The sequence below is a fragment of the Erithacus rubecula genome (genome assembly GCF_903797595.1).
Source record: "Erithacus rubecula genome assembly, chromosome: 1".
NCBI lineage: Eukaryota > Metazoa > Chordata > Aves > Passeriformes > Muscicapidae > Erithacus > Erithacus rubecula.
Genome location: NC_136658.1, coordinates 39,457,679 through 39,477,284, shown reverse-complemented (window position 1 = coordinate 39,477,284; position 19,606 = coordinate 39,457,679). Strand labels below are relative to the sequence as shown.

General features: G+C 40.2%; 1 protein-coding gene across 4 annotated transcripts in view; it reads left to right on the top strand.

Moving 5' to 3' along the window:
- PDGFD (platelet derived growth factor D) overlaps positions 1–15,871 on the top strand; it is a 137,025-nt gene extending 121,154 nt beyond the window's left edge. For all 4 annotated transcript variants that reach the window (XM_079331874.1, XM_079331872.1, XM_079331873.1 and 1 more), the window contains 2 exons: positions 1,550–1,764; positions 12,467–15,871. In XM_079331874.1, coding sequence (XP_079188000.1) covers positions 1,550–1,764; positions 12,467–12,601 — 350 coding nt within the window. In that variant the 3' untranslated portion in view covers positions 12,602–15,871. The remainder of the gene's footprint in view (positions 1–1,549; positions 1,765–12,466) is intronic.
- The last annotated feature ends 3,735 nt before the right edge of the window (positions 15,872–19,606 follow it).

Genomic DNA, 19,606 nt, shown 5'->3' with positions numbered 1-19,606 from the left:
GTGCTTATAGCAGGAGGATGATCTATACCTCTTGTGGAGAGATGCTAGCTCTCTGGAGTGAACCACTGAGATTTCATGGGGGAATGTATCATAATTGCTATAAAATAGCAATTTATCTGCTAAATTCCCATTGACTGAGATAATACCTTGTCTGGAAAGTGAATCTGCTACGATTTTCTATAATAGCACTTCTGACATTTATGTATGTCTCTCACCTCTTGCATATCAGCCTTGTGAATATATCCAGGATAGAATATAAAAGTGCATGATATTTACAAATCAACAGCTTTTTCCACAATTAACTTAGTGATGTTGACAAGGCCTGAGTCGCAGAAAGTATGAAGTGTCTCTGTTGTAAGTTTTCATACATTTGTATTAAAGCACAGGCATAAGTGTTCATAGAACCAGAGTTTATGTTGACCTGTTAAACATGCCCTGAAAATCTGATATGTTCACAAACACTAGACTGTTACCTCAGTTCTCATTTGAGCCATCCCTATTTTCCTATTGATGCTTCTGTTAGCAAATACTGTTTTGAGTAGAACTCAACTCCACATGTCCCCCACTCCTGAATGAATTACTGAGCTTTGAACACTTAGTTGGTGGACAGAATCCTAAGGAGAGAAGACAGAAAAGGAAGGAAAAAGAACTCTATTTCTATAGAAATAGAACTCATTAAATTTGTTACTTTTGTGTGTGTCACTATTGTGGAAAATATATTTATAAAAGCAGGTTTTTGTTTTGTTTTAGCCTTACAAGCTAAAGCTAGGAACAGCATTTAAACTCACATTTGATAGTCTATTAGTTGTTTTTAAAGCTGGCTTTACTACTTGTTTACATGACAGATCTCAGATACCAGGCATTTAAACATCAACCAACTACTGGCATTCAATGGGCCTATTAATTTAGATTTTATTTATTTATATGCCTATAATAGTAACATTTACCAGATGAAATTAGTACTGCTTAGATTGGTTTCTCCATCTAAAAATGAATTATCTAAATTCTGTTCATAAACAGTACAGACAGGCATCTTGAGGAAGAAAGTCATGCAAGCTGTCCTAAATGCTCTTACCAAGTGAGGGATGAATCACTCCCCAAAAATGTTTCTCTTCTGACCACAGGAAGTGGCTTGATTTTGCCCATTAGAAAAAAAAAAATAGATCATAGCATCTATGTAACACAGGTATAAACAAAGGGGGGAAGAGAGTAGCAGAGGTGGAATCTGTTGTCTGAGGATCCAACAATGGGTGACAAAACAAATAAAAAGACCAGTCTTCAGCTTTCAGGCCAGTATTCTACTGCAAACCTTCCCTTCACCTTTATAGTTGGTGTGATCTATGCTATGGCAGTGAGTGGGAGAAGGATGACAGCTTGGATGGCCACCTGTAATGATTTAAAATTGGTAGGTTTATCTGTTCAGAAATCACTCCTATAGTTCACATATTTTTCAACCAGCACGCCATCACTCTGTGCTGCCTGGGCAGCAGCATCAACCAGAGGAATGTCCCACTCTAACCTCACTAATGAAACTTGTTTTGCATTGCAGTTGACCTGGACAGGTTGAATGATGATGTGAAGCGTTACAGCTGCACTCCAAGGAACTACTCTGTCAATTTAAGGGAGGAGCTGAAGCTGACAAATGTAGTTTTCTTCCCCCGCTGCCTCCTTGTCCAGCGCTGTGGCGGAAACTGTGGCTGTGGGACTCCAAACTGGAAATCCTGCACCTGCGTGTCAGGCAAAACAGTGAAAAAATACCATGAGGTATGCTCATCCTTTCTTTGTTACTTCTTTTGGGTATCTGTTGCTTCCATGGATACTGAAGTCTTTTCTCAGAGCTGTGTGTGCTGTTTGTTAATAGACTATATATGTGTGAGAAAGGAGTGTTTGCAGTATTTATGTTTTGCCACCTCTGAGTGGATGCCACCACAGCATCCTAGTGAGCTTGGTTTCAGGAATGAGCCTTACGTTGGACTGATTTTTTGCAGTCAAGGACTAATACATAAATATATACTAATTTATATGCTAATAAATAAAGTAAATGTATATGCCACTGGAAATACTCTTTTTAGTAACACAGGTTCCTTGAGATATTTGACATCATTTCCTCTTGTTTTAAACTTAAGCTCACACTTGGAAATTACAATTAAGTCACTTGTAAACTCTCTTCCCTCCCAGGTTATTACTTATAGGAGGCAGCTGAATCACTCAGCCTTAGCTTTTTTTTTTTGCCCTCACTCAGCAATTTTTTAGACAGGCAACATTTTTGCATAGAAACAATGCCCATTATTTTAATACCTTCAGAACACATCTAGAGAAGAAAAACACAAGGAAATAGCATTTTATACTCTTGCCTCTAACGCAGTATTTTCAGATGAAGACCTGAGCAATGTTCCCTGAAGTGAACATATCTAGGAAAGTTACTTGGTAGTTGCCTTTCAGTTGTTGGAAGGTAGGGTAGCTGCATGCCATTCTGACTTACTTCTGACACATACCTCTTGTAAGAGCCTGATTTACCACTTGGCTTAAGGCCCAAGTGAAAATGAGCTTTTTGGACTTTTAAACCTGGATGCAATGTAGGCTCATAATATTAAGGCATTATCTTGAGAGACCCTAGGGCTGCAGTAGCAGAGGGTTGTTGAAGGTCAGAACTTGTTCACATTGTAAGCAGTATGGTGACTCTTTTCAAAGGTGAGAGATATTTTCTCACTCATAACTGCAGAATACAGCATACTCCACATGCTAGGACTGGAGAATAGTTAATATTTTCTCTAATTTTAAACAAGATGCAGGGGATGACCCTAGTAATTGCAGAGCAGAAAGCCTTATCTCAGTGGTAAAAAAGTTAATTGGAAAAAAAATTAATAGGTCTAAAGCACCTAGATGACTATGAGCTGATAAAATTAATTCAGAATGCCTTATATATGAATAAATATTTATACAGAACCACAACATTGTACAAGAATGCTGAAAGGACTGGCACCTCCTGCAGAGAGCAAACAGTCAGCCAGGCAAGATCAGACATGGATTAGAAGCTGGTTAAGAGATAAAGATCAACGAGGTGGAAGAGACAAGCAATTTTCTAAATGGGAAAGGGCTATCTGAGGGTGCCCCCAGTACAAAGATTATTATTTCATGTGTGTTCAGTCTGGAGGGAGGTGAACAGAGAGGTGGCAAAAATGACAGGTGGCACAGGAGATAACGTACTTGAACAGCAGAGAAGGCTGTGAGAAATTTCAGAAGGTGTTTGTAACTGCTTTTAAATGCAGGTTAGAAAAGCAGCAAGCACTGGGATGAGTGGTCTCGACTGTTTATTCATATAACGCTGGGTGTGTGAGGGGAGGAGGAAGAAATCAGGGGTGGAAATTTGGCTAAAGGTCAAGCAGTGAATCACTGTGAAGAGCTTCAGGAAAACAGTTGTTTAGTGCAGTGATAAGAAAAAGTGACAAGTGACAGTCTTCTGTAGGAATGGAGATGAAGGGTAACAACACATCAAGTATTGTGGTCTGGATAAATTGGTAGGGGACTTACAGTAGGTTTTGACCATTGATGCTTAAAAGGACAAAGGCAGGACTAGAAAACAAAATAGAAGCACCAAGCGTACATCACAACAGATGCAGTAGGAAATACAGATCAAAAACATTCGTGAAAAAAAGTGGCTCAAAAGTTTTGGATCATTTAATTTAGAAAAAAAATCTAAAGAGAGGACACAGTGAAAGATAGGAAATAATGAATAGTAGCTAAAGAAAATTAGGTCTTCCTAAATAATCTTTTCCTTAAGAAAAGAACAAGAGAGACACTGGAAGGGAACTAATTTGAAATTATAAAAAGGAGCTGAGGTTTTTTTTGCAGTAAATCTGTATGGAATTTCAACACTTAAATATGAGTTGTGCGTAATTCAGAAGATTTCTGAAAGAACTAGAAGTCAAATATTAACTAAGGAATCCTGGGTTACACCTGTATCAAAAATTAAGTCAACTGTTGACAGTAGCTAGAAAGAAAAATGCTGATTATAAATATACTATCAAGCACTTACTTTTTTCAGGTGTTTGGAAGCACTTAGTGCTGGAACACCAGAATGTCACACTAGCCAGGTATTTCTCAGCATCAGGATGTCATGGCTTATGCTCTAAATTAATCACTAAATTCAGGAAATTCAACATTCACACAAATATATCACTGCTAGTTTATTTTCCTACTCATTTCTACTCTGAAAACCATATGAATTCAAGACAGTGTTTCATCTTTAATATTAAATGGCCTTTGTAAGTTTAAATTTAAATTTTATCCCTTAGGGATGAATTAACAGCTCACTGAGCAGATATTTAGCCATGTGTCTCCCATTAACATGAGTGGAAGTCATGCAGATAAATTCATGTATGACATACTAAAGATGTGTCTATTAATTTCAATCCAAAATGTTTTCCACTTTATTATTATTATTAGCCACACAGAGTTAATCAGTTTTATTCTTACTCTCCTTTGACACTTTAATTTTACATAAATACCAGGTGGAAAAGGCACTGAGGGGAAGACTCTCCACCTGCCAGTTTCAGAACCATAGAGCCAGTTTACTCTCTTAAAAGCCAATTTGGAACCCACTAACCTTATCCAAAGAGCCTTTAGTTGCATAACGAAGGATGGAGCCTTACACTTTATGAAATCCTCAGCACCATTAATTTGGTTAAAAAAGCTCAGCCTTCTACTCCAGGAGGATATAGGCCAGATTCAAACACAAGTCTCAGTTAATCTGATTTACAGAAGACACCAGAAGGAAGTATTAGGTGGTAGAGGAAGGAAGGTGTTTGAAGTAGCTGACATGGATGCCTTCTCTTGCCACACTGATTTTCCCTGACTTCTATCCTGGAGCTTCATCTACTGAGCTCCTGAACCTGCAAGAGCTTTGTGTCCTGCACATGGATATGCTTGTACTCAAAAGTAAAAATGTCTCTGGAGATCACTTAAAAGTCCCCTGGCATTTCTGAGCTATGCAGTATTCCTGTGTGAGAAAGCAGGCAAATTTTCTGGAAGCAATAGGCTCTTTTTTGGCTTTGTGGTGAGTGCTGGAGTGGCTGCATGTTGGCAGCTGTGGGAATTTTAAAGGCCAGGGTGTTCCCTGAAAGAGAAGCTTCTATTCCAGAGAGATTTCAAGGTTATCTTCTGCTTTTGCTCTAAATGCTTTTCAGTTCCCTCTCAGTTCCTGTTCAAAGCCTCCTACTGTAATCACTGAGCACTCTCTCCTGGCGTAGTCTCTCAGGACTAATAGTGTCACGTGGAGCCTTTAATTTTCCCAAGCTGAGAGTGCTGCTCCAGTTCTTTGAATGGGATGTACAGCTCTTTTCTATCATGTCTGACTGTATGAAGTGATGCAACAGCAGGGAAAAGGAGACCATGAGATGGCCACACTAAGGGGTAGCTTTTTCTTTTTTGCCCTGGGAGACGTTAATCATGAGATCTTCAGTTTTCTTTATACCCTGGAAGTTTGCCATGACTTTACCAAAATACTCAGTAGTTTTTAGAAATGAATGGGGTCATAACTTGGGTAAACAGATAATTTTATTGGTGGGTTATTTTTTTCCTTGCAGGAGTCTTGTGATGCTCTGTGGTTTTCCATGGCTTCTGGATTTGCTTTGGAGCAGAGCAAATGCTCTGGACAAATACTCATGACTTACCACATAGTGTCACAAACCCTTCAAACCAAACAGGCCAAGTCCTGGCAGTGTCTGAAATTATCTCTCAGGCATAGTCTGCCATAAGTGATACTGAGTTATGTTGCAATACTCTGTGCAAGGGAGACAAAGCAATACATGGAAATGGATGCAGCACACCTTAATCAAAGCTCAGCCCTGCTGCTGTCTAACTTTCTAAAGTGAACCTGATATAAAAGTGTGTTTCCCATTGCAGTTTATTTCCTTAAAAATGCCTGGAGCTGCTCTTCAGAGCGGCACAGGCTCTAGACGTGGAGATTCCTCAGCACAGAGAAGGTGTAGGGGAACTCAGGTCAGGACTCAGTTCAGCTGTGACTGTGACTGTGCTATCCAGCCTGCACATACCTCAGAGAAACAAGAAATCAGTTTCCCCATCTCATTTCTGTAACTGATGAGATGTGAAACGAGTTTCCATTGGGAGTAAGTGCTCTTAAGGTAGCAGCCAGAATTTGTCAGAATGTATAAACCTCTGCAAACACAGTGCTGAGCCGCACAGCTAAGGAGCATGTAAGGAAAAAAAGAAAAGTGGTGATAGCTGATTGCAACTTTTACCTAATTATTTGTCTGTCCTGTAAAGACTGACGTGTTGTCCACTATCCATGAAGTGCTTCTTTCCCCACCTCATCCCTTTTTGAAGCATTATGCCTCCATTCAAGTTTGATGTTGACTGGAGCTTTCACGGGACATACATTCAGTTAATTCTCAGAGAGAAGGTTTTCATTAGTGTTAGGGTGGCAGTTTCATAACCTTTGGTTGTCTTGAGAGAGGCAGTAGGTACTCCAGAGCACATAATACTGTATCGTGGCACAACTTGCTGGGGCATAAAAACAGCTTCAACTGAACCAAACATTGCAAAGGGAAAACAAGAGGAAGAAATACTGTAAGGCAGAAAAGAGCATGGGAGCACAATAGAGAGTTAAAAAGTGGAACTTCAGTAATACAAAATTACTGCAATGGAGTTCAGAAATGCAACTAATACTATTTGATGCTGCTGGGACTTTTTTCTTTTATTTCATTTCAGAAAAATGAGAAGGAAACCTTAAGGAGGCACTTGAGAGAGGACGATAATTCTCACCATGTATTTACACAAGGAAACATAAGATAACTGGTCAAAAATTATTCAAATGCTGCTGACACAACAAAGGGAATTTGCTAAGGGATTAAAAAGAGCTAGAATCATCAAAGCAGTGTGCAAGGAATATGGTCTGATTGTTGTATGTCCTGGAGTTGATAGTACATGTGTAAAGGAGATAAAAGGTTGTTATGGTAATAAAGGCACAGAATTAGCCTGACAAAAGAGTTAATTCATGGAATAATGTACAAGAAGCAGCAATGGGATTTATTTGGAATGCAAGTACAAGGAAACAAAATGAGTCAGAAATGACTGATAGGTCATGGGGTGAGAAGAGAGAGCGCAGAAATGCACTGAGAGAAAAAAAGTTCATTTTTAACTAGATAAAAAATAAAGTTCTTGGGTTGACATCTGGAAGTTAAGCAAGTGAGACATCCTGTGATACATGTCAGGACAGAGAGGCAGTTTGTGAAGGAGGAGCACCTGTGTCTAGTCAGTGATAGAACAACAGCTGTAGCATAATGCACACATAATTTCTGACAAGATCAGCCAAAGTGAGGGTTTAGTGATGTCACATATGTCAAAAACATCATAGGTTTAGTGAGTGCTTCAGGTGCTTGAGTTTTAAGCCACTTATTTCTTCCCATGTTTGTTGCATTAAAACCAGGTGTTTCTTATGCATACAAATACAAAAATAGAAACAATAATCCTATATATATTAAATAATCCCTTAGTCTGCCTGCTACTACTGATCAGCAAGCCAACTCATTTTTCATATCCCTGATACCCTATAATTATTTCTGGTAAAAATACATCTTAAGGTCTATGTCATTGGTTTAGGCAGTGTTCCTACTAGAGTAAAGGTCCTTGTGCTAAATTATGAACCACATTCCCACAATGCTTGGCTTCTTGTACTCAGAGCACAGCTAAACCATGGGTGACCTTTGGATTAGATAACTTTCAAAAATTGCAGAGTTAGATTTTTTGTGTCTATCAGGGCTTGGATCTGTGTTGAATGTTTTGCACTTTTGATGCTTCCTCTTTCATGAATCTCAGACAAATATAATTTGGTTTGCATGCTAGAATGGTGTTATTTTTAGATGTGCAGAAGGAGATTAGATAATGCTGCATAGCAAAATTTTAAAATAAGTTCTTCAAAGTACAAATTTCGCTATCTAAAATAGCATCCAGAGTTGCTCATCATCCTCTGTCACAAGAATATGAAGCTAATTGAATATTGGGTAAGCCATAGTCATATTATTGATTTTCTTTAGGCTTCTTAAGCTAATCAGAAAGAAAAAAAAAGCTGATTTTTGAATGAAGCTTCATTTTTCTGTTTGTGCTAAAAATACTGGTCAAGAATTTAAAAAAATTATGTTACTGTTGTTACTAATAAGTAAATGATAAGTCTAAAATGCCCATGGGGAACTTTCCCTTTTTGCTTTTTAATAAATCAGAAATCAGCCATCATGGACTGTCATGGGTAAATGTTGCCTGACTTCAAGGGTCAGTCATGCCTGGCTAGGACCATCAGCAAATGCTGATGTTCACCTCCTCTGGCTCTACCCACCCAACATTGTGGGTCCAGGCTTTGGGCTCCTTTCCCAGTCCCCAGAGCTATCCCCACCAGAGGTGGGTGCTCCAGGTGAATCATGCTCTGGTGTTGCTGCTTTACTGGGGCTTCTACTGGAGACATGCCACATATGGATCAGGGTGAGCAGGTTATCTCCAGCTGAATCCTCTTCCTGGCAGTCATTGCCACTCTGCTGTCCTCAGCCCCTGATCTTGAAGTGTTAAGGGTTCTAAAGTGTTCTTACAGACCTGCTGAGGTGATAGGGGCCATCAGCCCTGACTTCCTGTGCTCCAAGGTGGCAGGAGAGCACCTGCTGCCCCCAGAGCACAGCCCAAACTGGTACTGTACACCTCCAGGGAAGGCAGTCCTCAAAAGGCTGGAAACCCCCAGTTCCAGGGAGGGCTGTCCAAGTGCTGAGTGGGCCTGACTTTAAACAGGTGTGCCCTAATTCCACGTGAGGTTTTTCTGGCTTCAGCTTCCAGATCCTGGTGTTTGTCATGGTTTTGATCTCATTTAAGGAGGCTGGCATCCAAATTCAATACAGGATCAATGAGCAGGATTGCTGGCAGGGAAGCACATGTCAGCATTTTCTTTATATTTCCTACTACATTGCCCCCAAGGAAAGTTACTCGGTGGCTACAGCCATCTTACCTTGAAACTTCTCAGATGCTCAGTAAAATTAAAAAACATCTACAAAGTAAAATGCCATCCAGCTTGTTGTTGTTCTCCTATGGGGCTCTCTGCACAGAAAATGCCCTGCTACACTGTTTTTCATATTACCTATAAGCACCAAATCCAGCTCAGAACCAAAATAATCTGTCTTGATTTTATTTTAATTGTTTTAATAGTTTTATGAGCATAATTTACTCAGTGTTTGATGAGGGGGACATGACTGTAGTTACATGCTCTTTTTGAGGCAATGATCTGAGTAGCTGAGGTACTGCAATTTGATGAAAAATGACTGACACTGATTCTTTAATTTGAAAACTACAGTGTTGTACTTTTTCACCCCCAGAAGAACAAAAAAACAAAAAAACAACTTTTGAGCATTCTAGACCTGTCATATCTGTATTTTCTTAAAGCTACTGACCCCATCAAAAAATGAGTGATAAAGTGTCATGAACAGAATTTCTTTGAACTGTGCTCATTAATTCAGTGGTTCCTCAGCTTTAAGGACATGACCATGTGATAAATCAACAGCATCTATTTGCAGAATAAAGGGTTGTCTTCCATCTGCTTTGGTCACCAGAAATGGACTTACTTCCAGATTCTCTTCAACTCCCTTGTACTTAGATGAAAATAGAACTATTAGGTGGGAGTGAGACAGAGAGCTTTGAATATCAGTTATGTGATCAGCTATTAAAGTAGCTCTGGAGAGGGATCTGGACAGCCTGAATCTGAGACCAATTGTGTGAGGTTCAACAAGGCCAAGTGCCAGGTCCTGCACCTGGGTCACAGAACCCCAGGCAGCACTGCAGGCTGGGTGTAGTGTCAGGGAAACTGCCTGGCAGAAAAGGACCTGGGGGTGCTGGCAGAGAGCAGCTGAACATGATCCAGGGTGTGCCCAGGTGTCCAAGAAGGCCAGTGGCATCCTGGCCTGGGCCAGCAGTGGTGTGGCAGCAGGAGCAGGGCAGTGACCGTCCCCCTGCTCTGGGCACTGCTGAGGCCACAGCTCCAATCCAGGGAAGGGCAACAGAACTGGGAAAGGGTCTGGAGTGCAAATCTTACATCGAGGGAGCTGAGGGTGTTTAGACTGGAAAAAAAAGAGGCTTGGGGGGAACCTTATCTGTCTGCCTGCCTGAAAGGAGGGGGTAGCCAGGTGGGGTGGACCTTTTCTCTCAGATAACAAGCAGCAGAGCAAGAGGACATAGCCTCAAGTTGCACCAGGGGAGGTTTAAATTGGATATAAGGGAAATTTTCTTCACTTCAAGGGTGGTCAAACATTGAAACAGGTTGCCCATGGAAGTGGGAAGTTGCTAGTCTTGGAAGTATTCAAAACTTGTGGGATGTGGCATTAGGGAACAGGAGTTAGTGGTTGACTCGGCGTTGCTGGAATGAGAATTGGACCCAATGATCTCAGAGGTCTTTTCCCACCTAAAGGATTCTATGATTTGATAATTTCAGCTGTGTTCAATCACTGTTTTCCTTTCTTGTCTGAGGAAGTGCCTGACAGTTCATTTTCTTATCAGCAAAGCCTATATACTGTGCTCAGGCTTCTTGATAAAAAACACAGGGAATGCTGTCAGATGGTCTGTTAACTTAAATACAGTCCACATCTTTGCTCTCATCCCATTGCATATTTTGATTTGCATTCAGCTGGAAAAATCACATCTACCTACCCATGATCTTGCAAACTGCAGGTTGTCTACATTTGTCACATTTTGCTGGAAGACTTCTTTAAATGAAGAATTTATCATGGGCTCAGTGTCAGCATCTGTACTTGATTTTAAAACTACATTTTCTTTAAAAAAAGCATCTTTGAAGATGTGGTCTATTTTTAGCACTGTAATAATTGCAGAAAACTGATGGGTTCAGTTCCTTTGTGCTTGGGTTGACAGAGCAATACAGCAAATTGTCCTAGTGTCCATCGGGATTTACTGCATGCCAATGTTTGAAATCAGTTCAAAGATACTATATTTTTCTTGTTTAAAAAAAAAAAAAAAAAAAGAAAAAAGAAGAGAAAAAAACGAAAGTAAAATTGCATGTTTCTGCGTTTTTAACAGGGCAAAGTAATTCTATTTTCCCAACACAGTTCATACAGCAGCATGTCTGTACCTTGCTTAGGCACAGTCCTTCCTCTCAGTATTCCATAGGCTAAACATAAATTTCATCACAAAAGGGAGAACACAATAATAGATTGTGTTCAGTGCTTATCACTCTTATATCTCAGGACTTTTCTAGCCTCAAGGCATTAATGGCAGAGAACAAATGGTCTCATCCTGAGAGCTGCTGTCCTGCCTGCCCTTCCCCATCCTCCTTGCACAACATCTCTGGTTGTCCTTTGGCAAGTGCTTCACATTTACTTTCTGGGACTTTTTAATTCTGTTGAAAATGCTAATACTCTGTTGATCTGGCATACAGCCTCTTATTCTCTGTCATTTCCAAAACCGTCTCAACTCTTGTATGGTGTTACAACATCAAAATACAGAAACCACTTTGTAAAAAAAAAAAAAACCAACAAAAAACCAGATTGTTGAGTAACAGAGTGATCTGTTAGTTATAAATCAATATGATCTGCTAGGGCAGAAATGCTCTGTGGTTGAGGTGTCACAGACATTAAGATCCCACTTCCCAGTTGGCCACTGGCTTTGGGAAATCGTGCACTTAAAAGACATCTCTCCATCTTTGAACAAGCAAGAGAAATCCAGCTGGCCTAGCAGTCGCATGGCCAAGCTAGCTCTTTTTTTAGAACCAAAACCCCCTTCCTAGGGGTTTCAAGATATCTTTCCTCAATAGAATTTTTTCAGAAGTGTCTATTATGATGCATACTTCCCTAGGAAGTAATTTTTTTCTTGTTTTCTTGAAATTTTTCACGGTAAATTCTTCAGAAATCATTTAGGTGGAGGCAGAGATTTTAAAGGTAAGACAACTAAATTTATATTCCACAGAAATTCAGTGGTATCTGACATGCACTTTGTGCAAGTTCCTTCATCTTTTTTGCTCTTCACAAGTATTTACATATTGGACCAATTCTAACGATATGTGCTTCAGAAATTTAAAATTGCATAAAAAATATTCCTTGTTCTTTAGAGCAGAAATATTGTACAAGAGAGAGGAGGGACAGGACAACTCAAATAGGTATGGAACTGCAAAAATGAGCCAAAGGAAGCATGTTTCATAGTTCACATGCAAAGGAGCAACTCTGGACATGGTTAGGAAACTGCATGATATAAAAATACCTGAAAAAATACAGTCTGTCCAAGCTCCAGGACAAACATTACAGCAGGATGTCAAAGGGTGCAAAGAAAAAGCTGGAAGTAAAACAAAAATGTGTCCAAATTAATGCTGGTCAGGGCCATTAAGGGTTGTTGGTGCCCTTGGGGCCCCAACATTCTCATCCTCAGATCTCCAACAGCATTTTCTAATTCAATGCAATTTTGTTGATCCTCCCAGGTGCTGAAGTTCATCCCTGAGGCTGGGCATACCAGGAGAAAAGGCAGAATCAGGAACAACATGTCCTTGGTAGATATACAGCTGGATCACCATGAGCGTTGTGATTGTGTCTGCAGTTCAAGACCACCCCGATAAAGAAGGAAAAACAAAGAAAGGAAAGGAAAAACCAGACACACTAATTGCATCTTACCGGACATTTACTTTCAAGCAGGATTGCTCTGAGGACCTTTACTCACTAATCATTTGAAATTTGCTACTAGCCTGCCTTTGCAATTAGCAAAAATCATTGCTGTGCTGATTAGTGTCATGGCAACTAAACAGATATATCATACATTTATGTATCAGCATCCAAGAATTTAGGACTGTGGTTTATCTGTAGCTAGATTCTGAAGGTTGAGATTTTAAAATCTAAATTGCAGTCCTTAGGCACACAGTGCCCACTGAATTTAAATACCAGGTATGTAGGTATTTGTGGTAGCTGGCAATGAAATAGCATTGGGTTTGTTTTTCACTCACCAGTTCCTGCACTCAAATTCTGCTCCTATTTCTACCTCCTGAGCTCTGCTGATGGTAGGTAGGGTTTTATGGTGGGTATAAATGAAGAAGGAATTTGAGCCTGTAGGATTGCAAAATGGCTTGCTCTGCTCTCAGAGGGAGCTTCCCAACAAAATGAGATAGAATGCATAAAATCCATCATTACATGAAATTACACATCAGTAAGGTCAAGTCTCGCTGTTTGTACTCGAGCAAATCATGTGCTGAAATTAGTAGGTGCTTTGCATAAGGCAGGGCACTGGGGGTGGTAGGGGGTGCTGCTGCTTTTGCCATGGTGGCTCCATGCAGGCATCGCCCCAGTGCTTCTGCAGGAGGGCTCTGCCAGCTCCACAGGTGAATACCTGCAGGCTGGAACTGCTTTTGGTCACTGCCATCCTGATCTGGATTCATGCCCAGAGTGGCCCCACAGCTGCCCAAGAGGAGCCCCCTGTACACAGGAGGGGAGAGGCAGCCCTCCCCTTGGATCTCCTCGCAGCAGCCCGAGGAGTGCCGTGCTTGCCTGCGGAGGAGATGAAGACAGGGCACTTGTTTGTTGAAAATATTGATTTGTTTTGCAGTTGTGTTACTGGGAAACAAAACTGTGTTTGAGATTTAATTATCATTATTTGGTTTGGGGTTCTTTATTTGTTTTTTAACTTTGTCATATATTCATTAATCTTAGTTATCTGAGGTTAGTTGTCTCATTCCAGCTCTGTGTATTGCCGTGGTTAAAGTGTTGACAGTGAATTTCTTTCTTTTTTTTTTTTTTTTTTTTTAATTGCATTTTGCTCAAGCATATTAACTCATTAAATAGTGTTTGTCAGTCATGGAAAATGTGCATCATTTATTAACTTCCAGAAAAATATTACTAAATACCACCTCATAATAAAATTAGCACTTTAAAAGCTACAGCATAGCTTCCTATGCCTTTTAAACTATTACAAAAGTGCTCTAGCTGAAAAAAAAAAAAAATCCTTCCAAACTAGCTTTAAGGATTTTCAAATGCTGCTTCAAAAATGTAAGAAACCAGGCAGATTTAGGTCTAGCAAAGAATTGGAGTTTTGATCATGAATGTAACAGAGGGAATAGAGAGGCACATTCAATGGCTGAGGTTTTATGTTTTATAGTAGGCATAGGCTGCATCAAATCATCTTGTCTGTGTTGGCTCTTGTTTTTCTGTCTCTGAAAGAGTGAAGTAGGTTGACAATAATGCATTATAATTAGTGGAAAATGGCATGTGCTATAAAATAAAAGGCCTTCAAACCAGTATGTTTTAGTACTCCACAGGTTTGTAACAAAAGCGCCCTAATGTTCTCATTTTCCCTCTTCATCAGCTCAAGTATATTGTAAGTGCTTTTTTATAATTTAGCAAAACTTTGCTGAAAGATCCCTTAGAAATGTTGTGTTACTTTCTTTCCTGTACTTTAACCTTGGAGATTCAGAAAGTGTGGGGGTTTTATTATTTATATTAATTTTTCCTCTCTGGCTCCCAGATGTCTGTTTAAAAATGCTCCTGAATACTTACTTGGGAAGTGATTCATCATTTTTCAAAGCAATTCGCATTTAAAGAACAGCCCTGTAACCAAAGATTACCACCTTCATTTTGTAGTTCAGGACTATTTAAAGGACATCTCATTCTTTTTCTGTCTCTAGCTTAATAACAAGATTGACCCAGCCCTTCCATAAGTTTTACTAAGTTTGGAATAAATCTGCATGCAAGACCTTGGCCGTTTGGATTGTTTTTGAGATACCACACTCCTATTTGTATCTCTGACTGAATCATGCCTAAGCACTCTGATTCCATAGTTAGCATTGGTTGCAGGATGCACAAGTTTCACAAAGCATTGTGCTCTAAGTGGTCCTTTAATTCCTGACAGCCACGTGTTGTGGGGCTTATGCCTCCTGATCAGGGGGATTCAGCCTTGTTTGGGAGCCTAAGTTATCCCTAGAGGCAACTGGGAGAGGCTCTCCCATAGTGTGCCTTAGTCTAAAGGCTGAAATCACCCAATTGAGGAGCATTCCTTTCCCTCTGACTATACAGAAAGATTAGAAATTTGATTTGAGTATCTAAGTGGATTACAGAGGTAGAGAGCATGAATACTCCTTTTAAAGACTGAACAGCTGAGAATTCTGCTGAGTTAGATAAAGGCAGCCGTGGATGGCAGGGTCCAACAGAAAAATTCAGATGCAAATTAAAAAAAATCCTCTTTCTTAATGATGGGTTTACCTTCTTAAACATAAGATAAGCTTGTCACAAACTTTAAAGTATTACTCCTGGGACACTAATTGGCAGAACCCTTCACTGCTTCCTGCTGCCATACAGACACTGCTCCCAGCCTGTGAAAGAGGGTCAAGGATGGACTTTGTGTGGCAGTGTGGGGATAGTAACATACATGTGAACTAAAAAAAAACTCCCCAAAACCCAAGCCCCAAGATGCAGTGACCCTGGAGACCACAAATGTCAGCAATTTTTTTTCCCATTTACTTATTAGCAGTAATTGCAAAGGTGTATCTCCATACTTCTTTTTCCTTTCTTGTCTTTGTATAGTTGTTATGTTGTTTGCCTACTATTTTAGCTTAAATAGCAAAGCTGTTAAAAAAAAAACCTGATTCAGTTTTATTGGTGGAATTCGAGCCCCCCAAAATAAATACATTTTCAAAGGCAATTCAGCAAGAGTCCTAATTTCAAACCACTCATCAGCTTTTTATTTACTATATTCTTCTGGGATAGAGCCTACTTTCTCAAGTGCAATCTATGTATATTTTTTTTTATCTCAGTTAAATGCAGCTTTCCTGGCAGTACTTTTTACTTTATGCAGTATGTAATGTGTCATATCTTGATGAAAAAAATAAATATTGCTTTTGAAAGAAGATATTCTGAGTGATTATTCAAATTTGGATGAAGAAAAACCTGTTATTTGCTGAAAGACATTTCCACAACATGACACCATCCATACTCACAAGGTCTCCTTTTGAATTTTAGCAGTCATTCCCAGGAGAATCAGGGAAGGACCAAAAGGGCAATTTTCGGATAATCGGGTTTGACTCCCTGAGCTGGCAGAGCTTCCTTGTGGAGCAGCAGCAGTGTGACAGCAGCACAGCATTTCTTAGAGCCAGATTAGGGCACCCCACGGTATTTGATGCTGATCTCAGCCCCTGCAGGCTTGGCTTGGCTCCAGGAGAGATGTCTGCACTTGTCCTGCTGTAGCTGCTCCTTCCTGCCAAAGGGAGCTGCTGCAGAAGCTCTGTGTCTCACCTGAGCAAGGGCAGAGCTGAGCATCCAAAGTGTGCAGAGCACACTTGAGCTGTGCTTCTGAGTTTGGGCATTTCCTCCAGCTTTGCCAGAAGCAACTTCTGCTGTGTTGTGGCAAATAATAACCTTCAAAGCTTTGGTAACTACTTTCAATTTAAGGTTCTTGTGTTAAGCTGAAGCTGCCTTAGGCCTTCACTTGATCTTGGACTGAATAAGAGCATGAATTTTTTACCCAACTGATTATTCATGAACTAGATCCCGTCTGATAAGGGAAATGCAGATAGCATAGAATAGTCTGGGAGCCCAGCTTTTTAGTCTGTGCTTGTGCACAAGGACATGCATTTTTCTGTACAGTAATGCTATTGATCTGAAACAGTCAGCCATTCAGATGAGCCTGTTTTTCCCCTTTGGTTTGGTCTTTGTTACTCAGAGAAAAAAATTACTGGATACTTCTCCCCTTTGTTTTTTTAGAAGCAGTCAGAAGAAACATTTCTTATAAAGGAGTAATTTCTCTTGCATACAGCGAACAGGGCCATAGTTAATGGGTAGAGGAGATAATTTTTGCCTTTTGGAAATGCACTGAATACACTTCATAGACCAACTAAAGACCTGCAAAGTGTTCAAGGATGGCATAAAGCTTCTCCCACCTGGCATTGCTGCTCACCTCCATAACTAATGGCTAGCTAAAACCAGTTTGTCCCTATGCTCACAGGACAAAGGGTGTGTGAGTGAAAGCTTTAAGAAATCTGAAACTTGGAAAGCAGCTCTGCATCGCTTCATCTGTAAAAGTGTATGGTTCATAACATCATTCAAGAACTCACTATCACCGTTTTTCTAAAAGCAGTGGGTTTTTTAAAGATTCATCATCTTCTTTTTGAACACAGAATCTTCCTCTATCTAATTTTAAGATCCGTAACCACTATAAAAATACTTGCCTGTAAATTCAGGTAAGATTTCTCTTGCTCTTGTCCAGAGTGCATTACCCATACACACTGCTTAATGTAAATTCAGCAGAGGTCAAATTTGTACTTATTCTCCCAGGGACTCCCATGCAGCACATAATGGAAATTTAGAAATCAGTATTCCTGTCTCTCATTCTAGGAATTTTAACTTTGTTTATTGATGGTCTTAGCCAAATATGCCAAAATGCATAACATTCATAGTTTATTTGATCATTCATTGACAGGCTGTGAAAATCTGCTTTAAGTGTTCTAAGTCCAAATTCAATTATCCATTTCTTATCAAGAGTCATAGAATGGCTTGGGTTGGAAGGGACCTTAAAGATCATCTAGTTCTAAATGCTTCTCCTAGAAATGGAATTTTCAAACCAGCAAATGTTCTGCCATGAATAATAGGAGGGAAATATTCTAGGTTCAATCTGTCTTCTAAAATTGATGCGACTTAAGATGGTCTGAAATTGTTGTAGCAAAAAATTATATTTCAAACCTGAGTTTATCTAACCTGATTTTTGAAACTGAATTTTAAAACCTCATTTATGCATTGCTTATAGAAACCTGCTGTGGCACAGATATGCTTCAGTAAGAATGGAAATAGTTATGTAATAACAGTTAGTGTATTTGATGCTCCAATTTCAAGCTGACAAAGATTTCTGCTTCACTTGAAAGAATTTCAGCTTCAGAGCTAGTACAAAGCAAACAGGATTAAAATGACAGGGTACCTTCAAATATTTTGACATAAAGGGTCAAATTCTTTGACAAAAGATAAAAACCCTTAACTTTCATTCATTGCATTTCCTTAGAAAAATAATAAGAGCAGACATCTTAACCTTTTTGTTCTGAGTTTGGAGAGCATCATCTCAAGTAGGTGAGCTCTCTATTTCAGTCTGAAATCAGTTTACCCTTTCTGAGATGAAGGTAATCTGGAGAACCACCCTTGATATCAATGCAATTCTGTCAAATCTTTCACTTGAGAGTGCTCCCACTCTCAACAATTTTTATCAAAGAAAAATAAAAAAATCATTTGGTTTGGTAATACTGTACTTGCACTTGCAGGTATTATGGAAAGTAAGAGGATTCCCTGCCCCCAAACGGGGGACCATTTTACACTGAAGAATCCCAGACTGGCTGAGGTGGGAAGGGACCTCTGGAGATGATGTTGTCCAGCCCTCTGTTTAAAGCAGTGTCATCTACAGCACTACAGCAGTGCTCAGTCCTGTCCAGCTGGGTTTTGAATTTCTTCAAGGATGGAGGTTCAGCTCTTTTTACTAGACTTTATGTAGAGAAATGGTGAGGCATTACTTTTGACCAACTGTGTGGGGACAGCACAGTCTGACCCTTGAGGGCTGTGGCTCATGGAAGCATCTCCAGTCTGTGATGACACGGCCTTTCTCCCTGCCACATATATCCAACAGTATCACCAGGACAGTAAATTCCAGGACCAGAAAGAGTGTCTTAGGTGGTGTGGGACAAAGGGCCAAACATCCATGCCACAGGATTTTTCCCCCCAAGGTATGGTAACAATTTTTAGCTTAAAGGACCAAAGATTTCTGCCAGTGTGCGAGAAGGAGCCGAGAGATACATGACACAGGAGGGTGCCCCAGTCACCTCACCACAGCAGTGGAGACCCCAACACCTTCCCTCTGGGCTGCCCTGGAGAGTCTCAGGGATGTGGGATACCCACCAGCACAAGCCAGAGGACAGGATCCCCCTCACCCCACAGAGGGAGGGGTGGTCACCGCCGTGGCACCATCATGGGAGGGGATTGCATCAGCCTCCATCCAGCTGCCAGACTCAGGAGCCACCAACACTGTTCAGCAAGCCATCACAGGGATCCCTTATCCATCCTGGAAAGACTGGAGACTGCAGTTATTTTGCAGCTTTCAGACAGGTTCTCTCCTTGAGGCATAGGAAAGCAAATTGTCCAGCTTTCCCGGAATATACAGGTTGGATGCAGCGCAGAGCAGAGCCCCCAGAGCATCCTCCTGAACCTGTAGAGCACCTGATGTAAGAGACCTTCATTAAACTGTTCTGGTACCCGACAGATGGCATTCATTGCAACCTTTACATCAAAATACCAACCCTTGGATTCTGTTGTTAATTTATTTCAAAAGGTCAGGCAAGGATTTGTGTGCCCTCAAGGAATTGATCACATTATAGGAAGCTGTGCTTTCAGTATTCAAATCACCCCACATAGGCAAAATGCTGCAATTTTCTCAGTTAAACTGTATCTGAGCACCAATTACACAACTGATTATTAAATGAAGATAAGCCATGTAGGCTTGCATAAAGAAGACTAATTGTTTTTTTCAATTAAAATAAAGACACTTGGGTCCAAATTAAAACCCTGACAAGAAGAGGTAAGCAAATTAGTTTCACTGGGAAATGCATCTACCA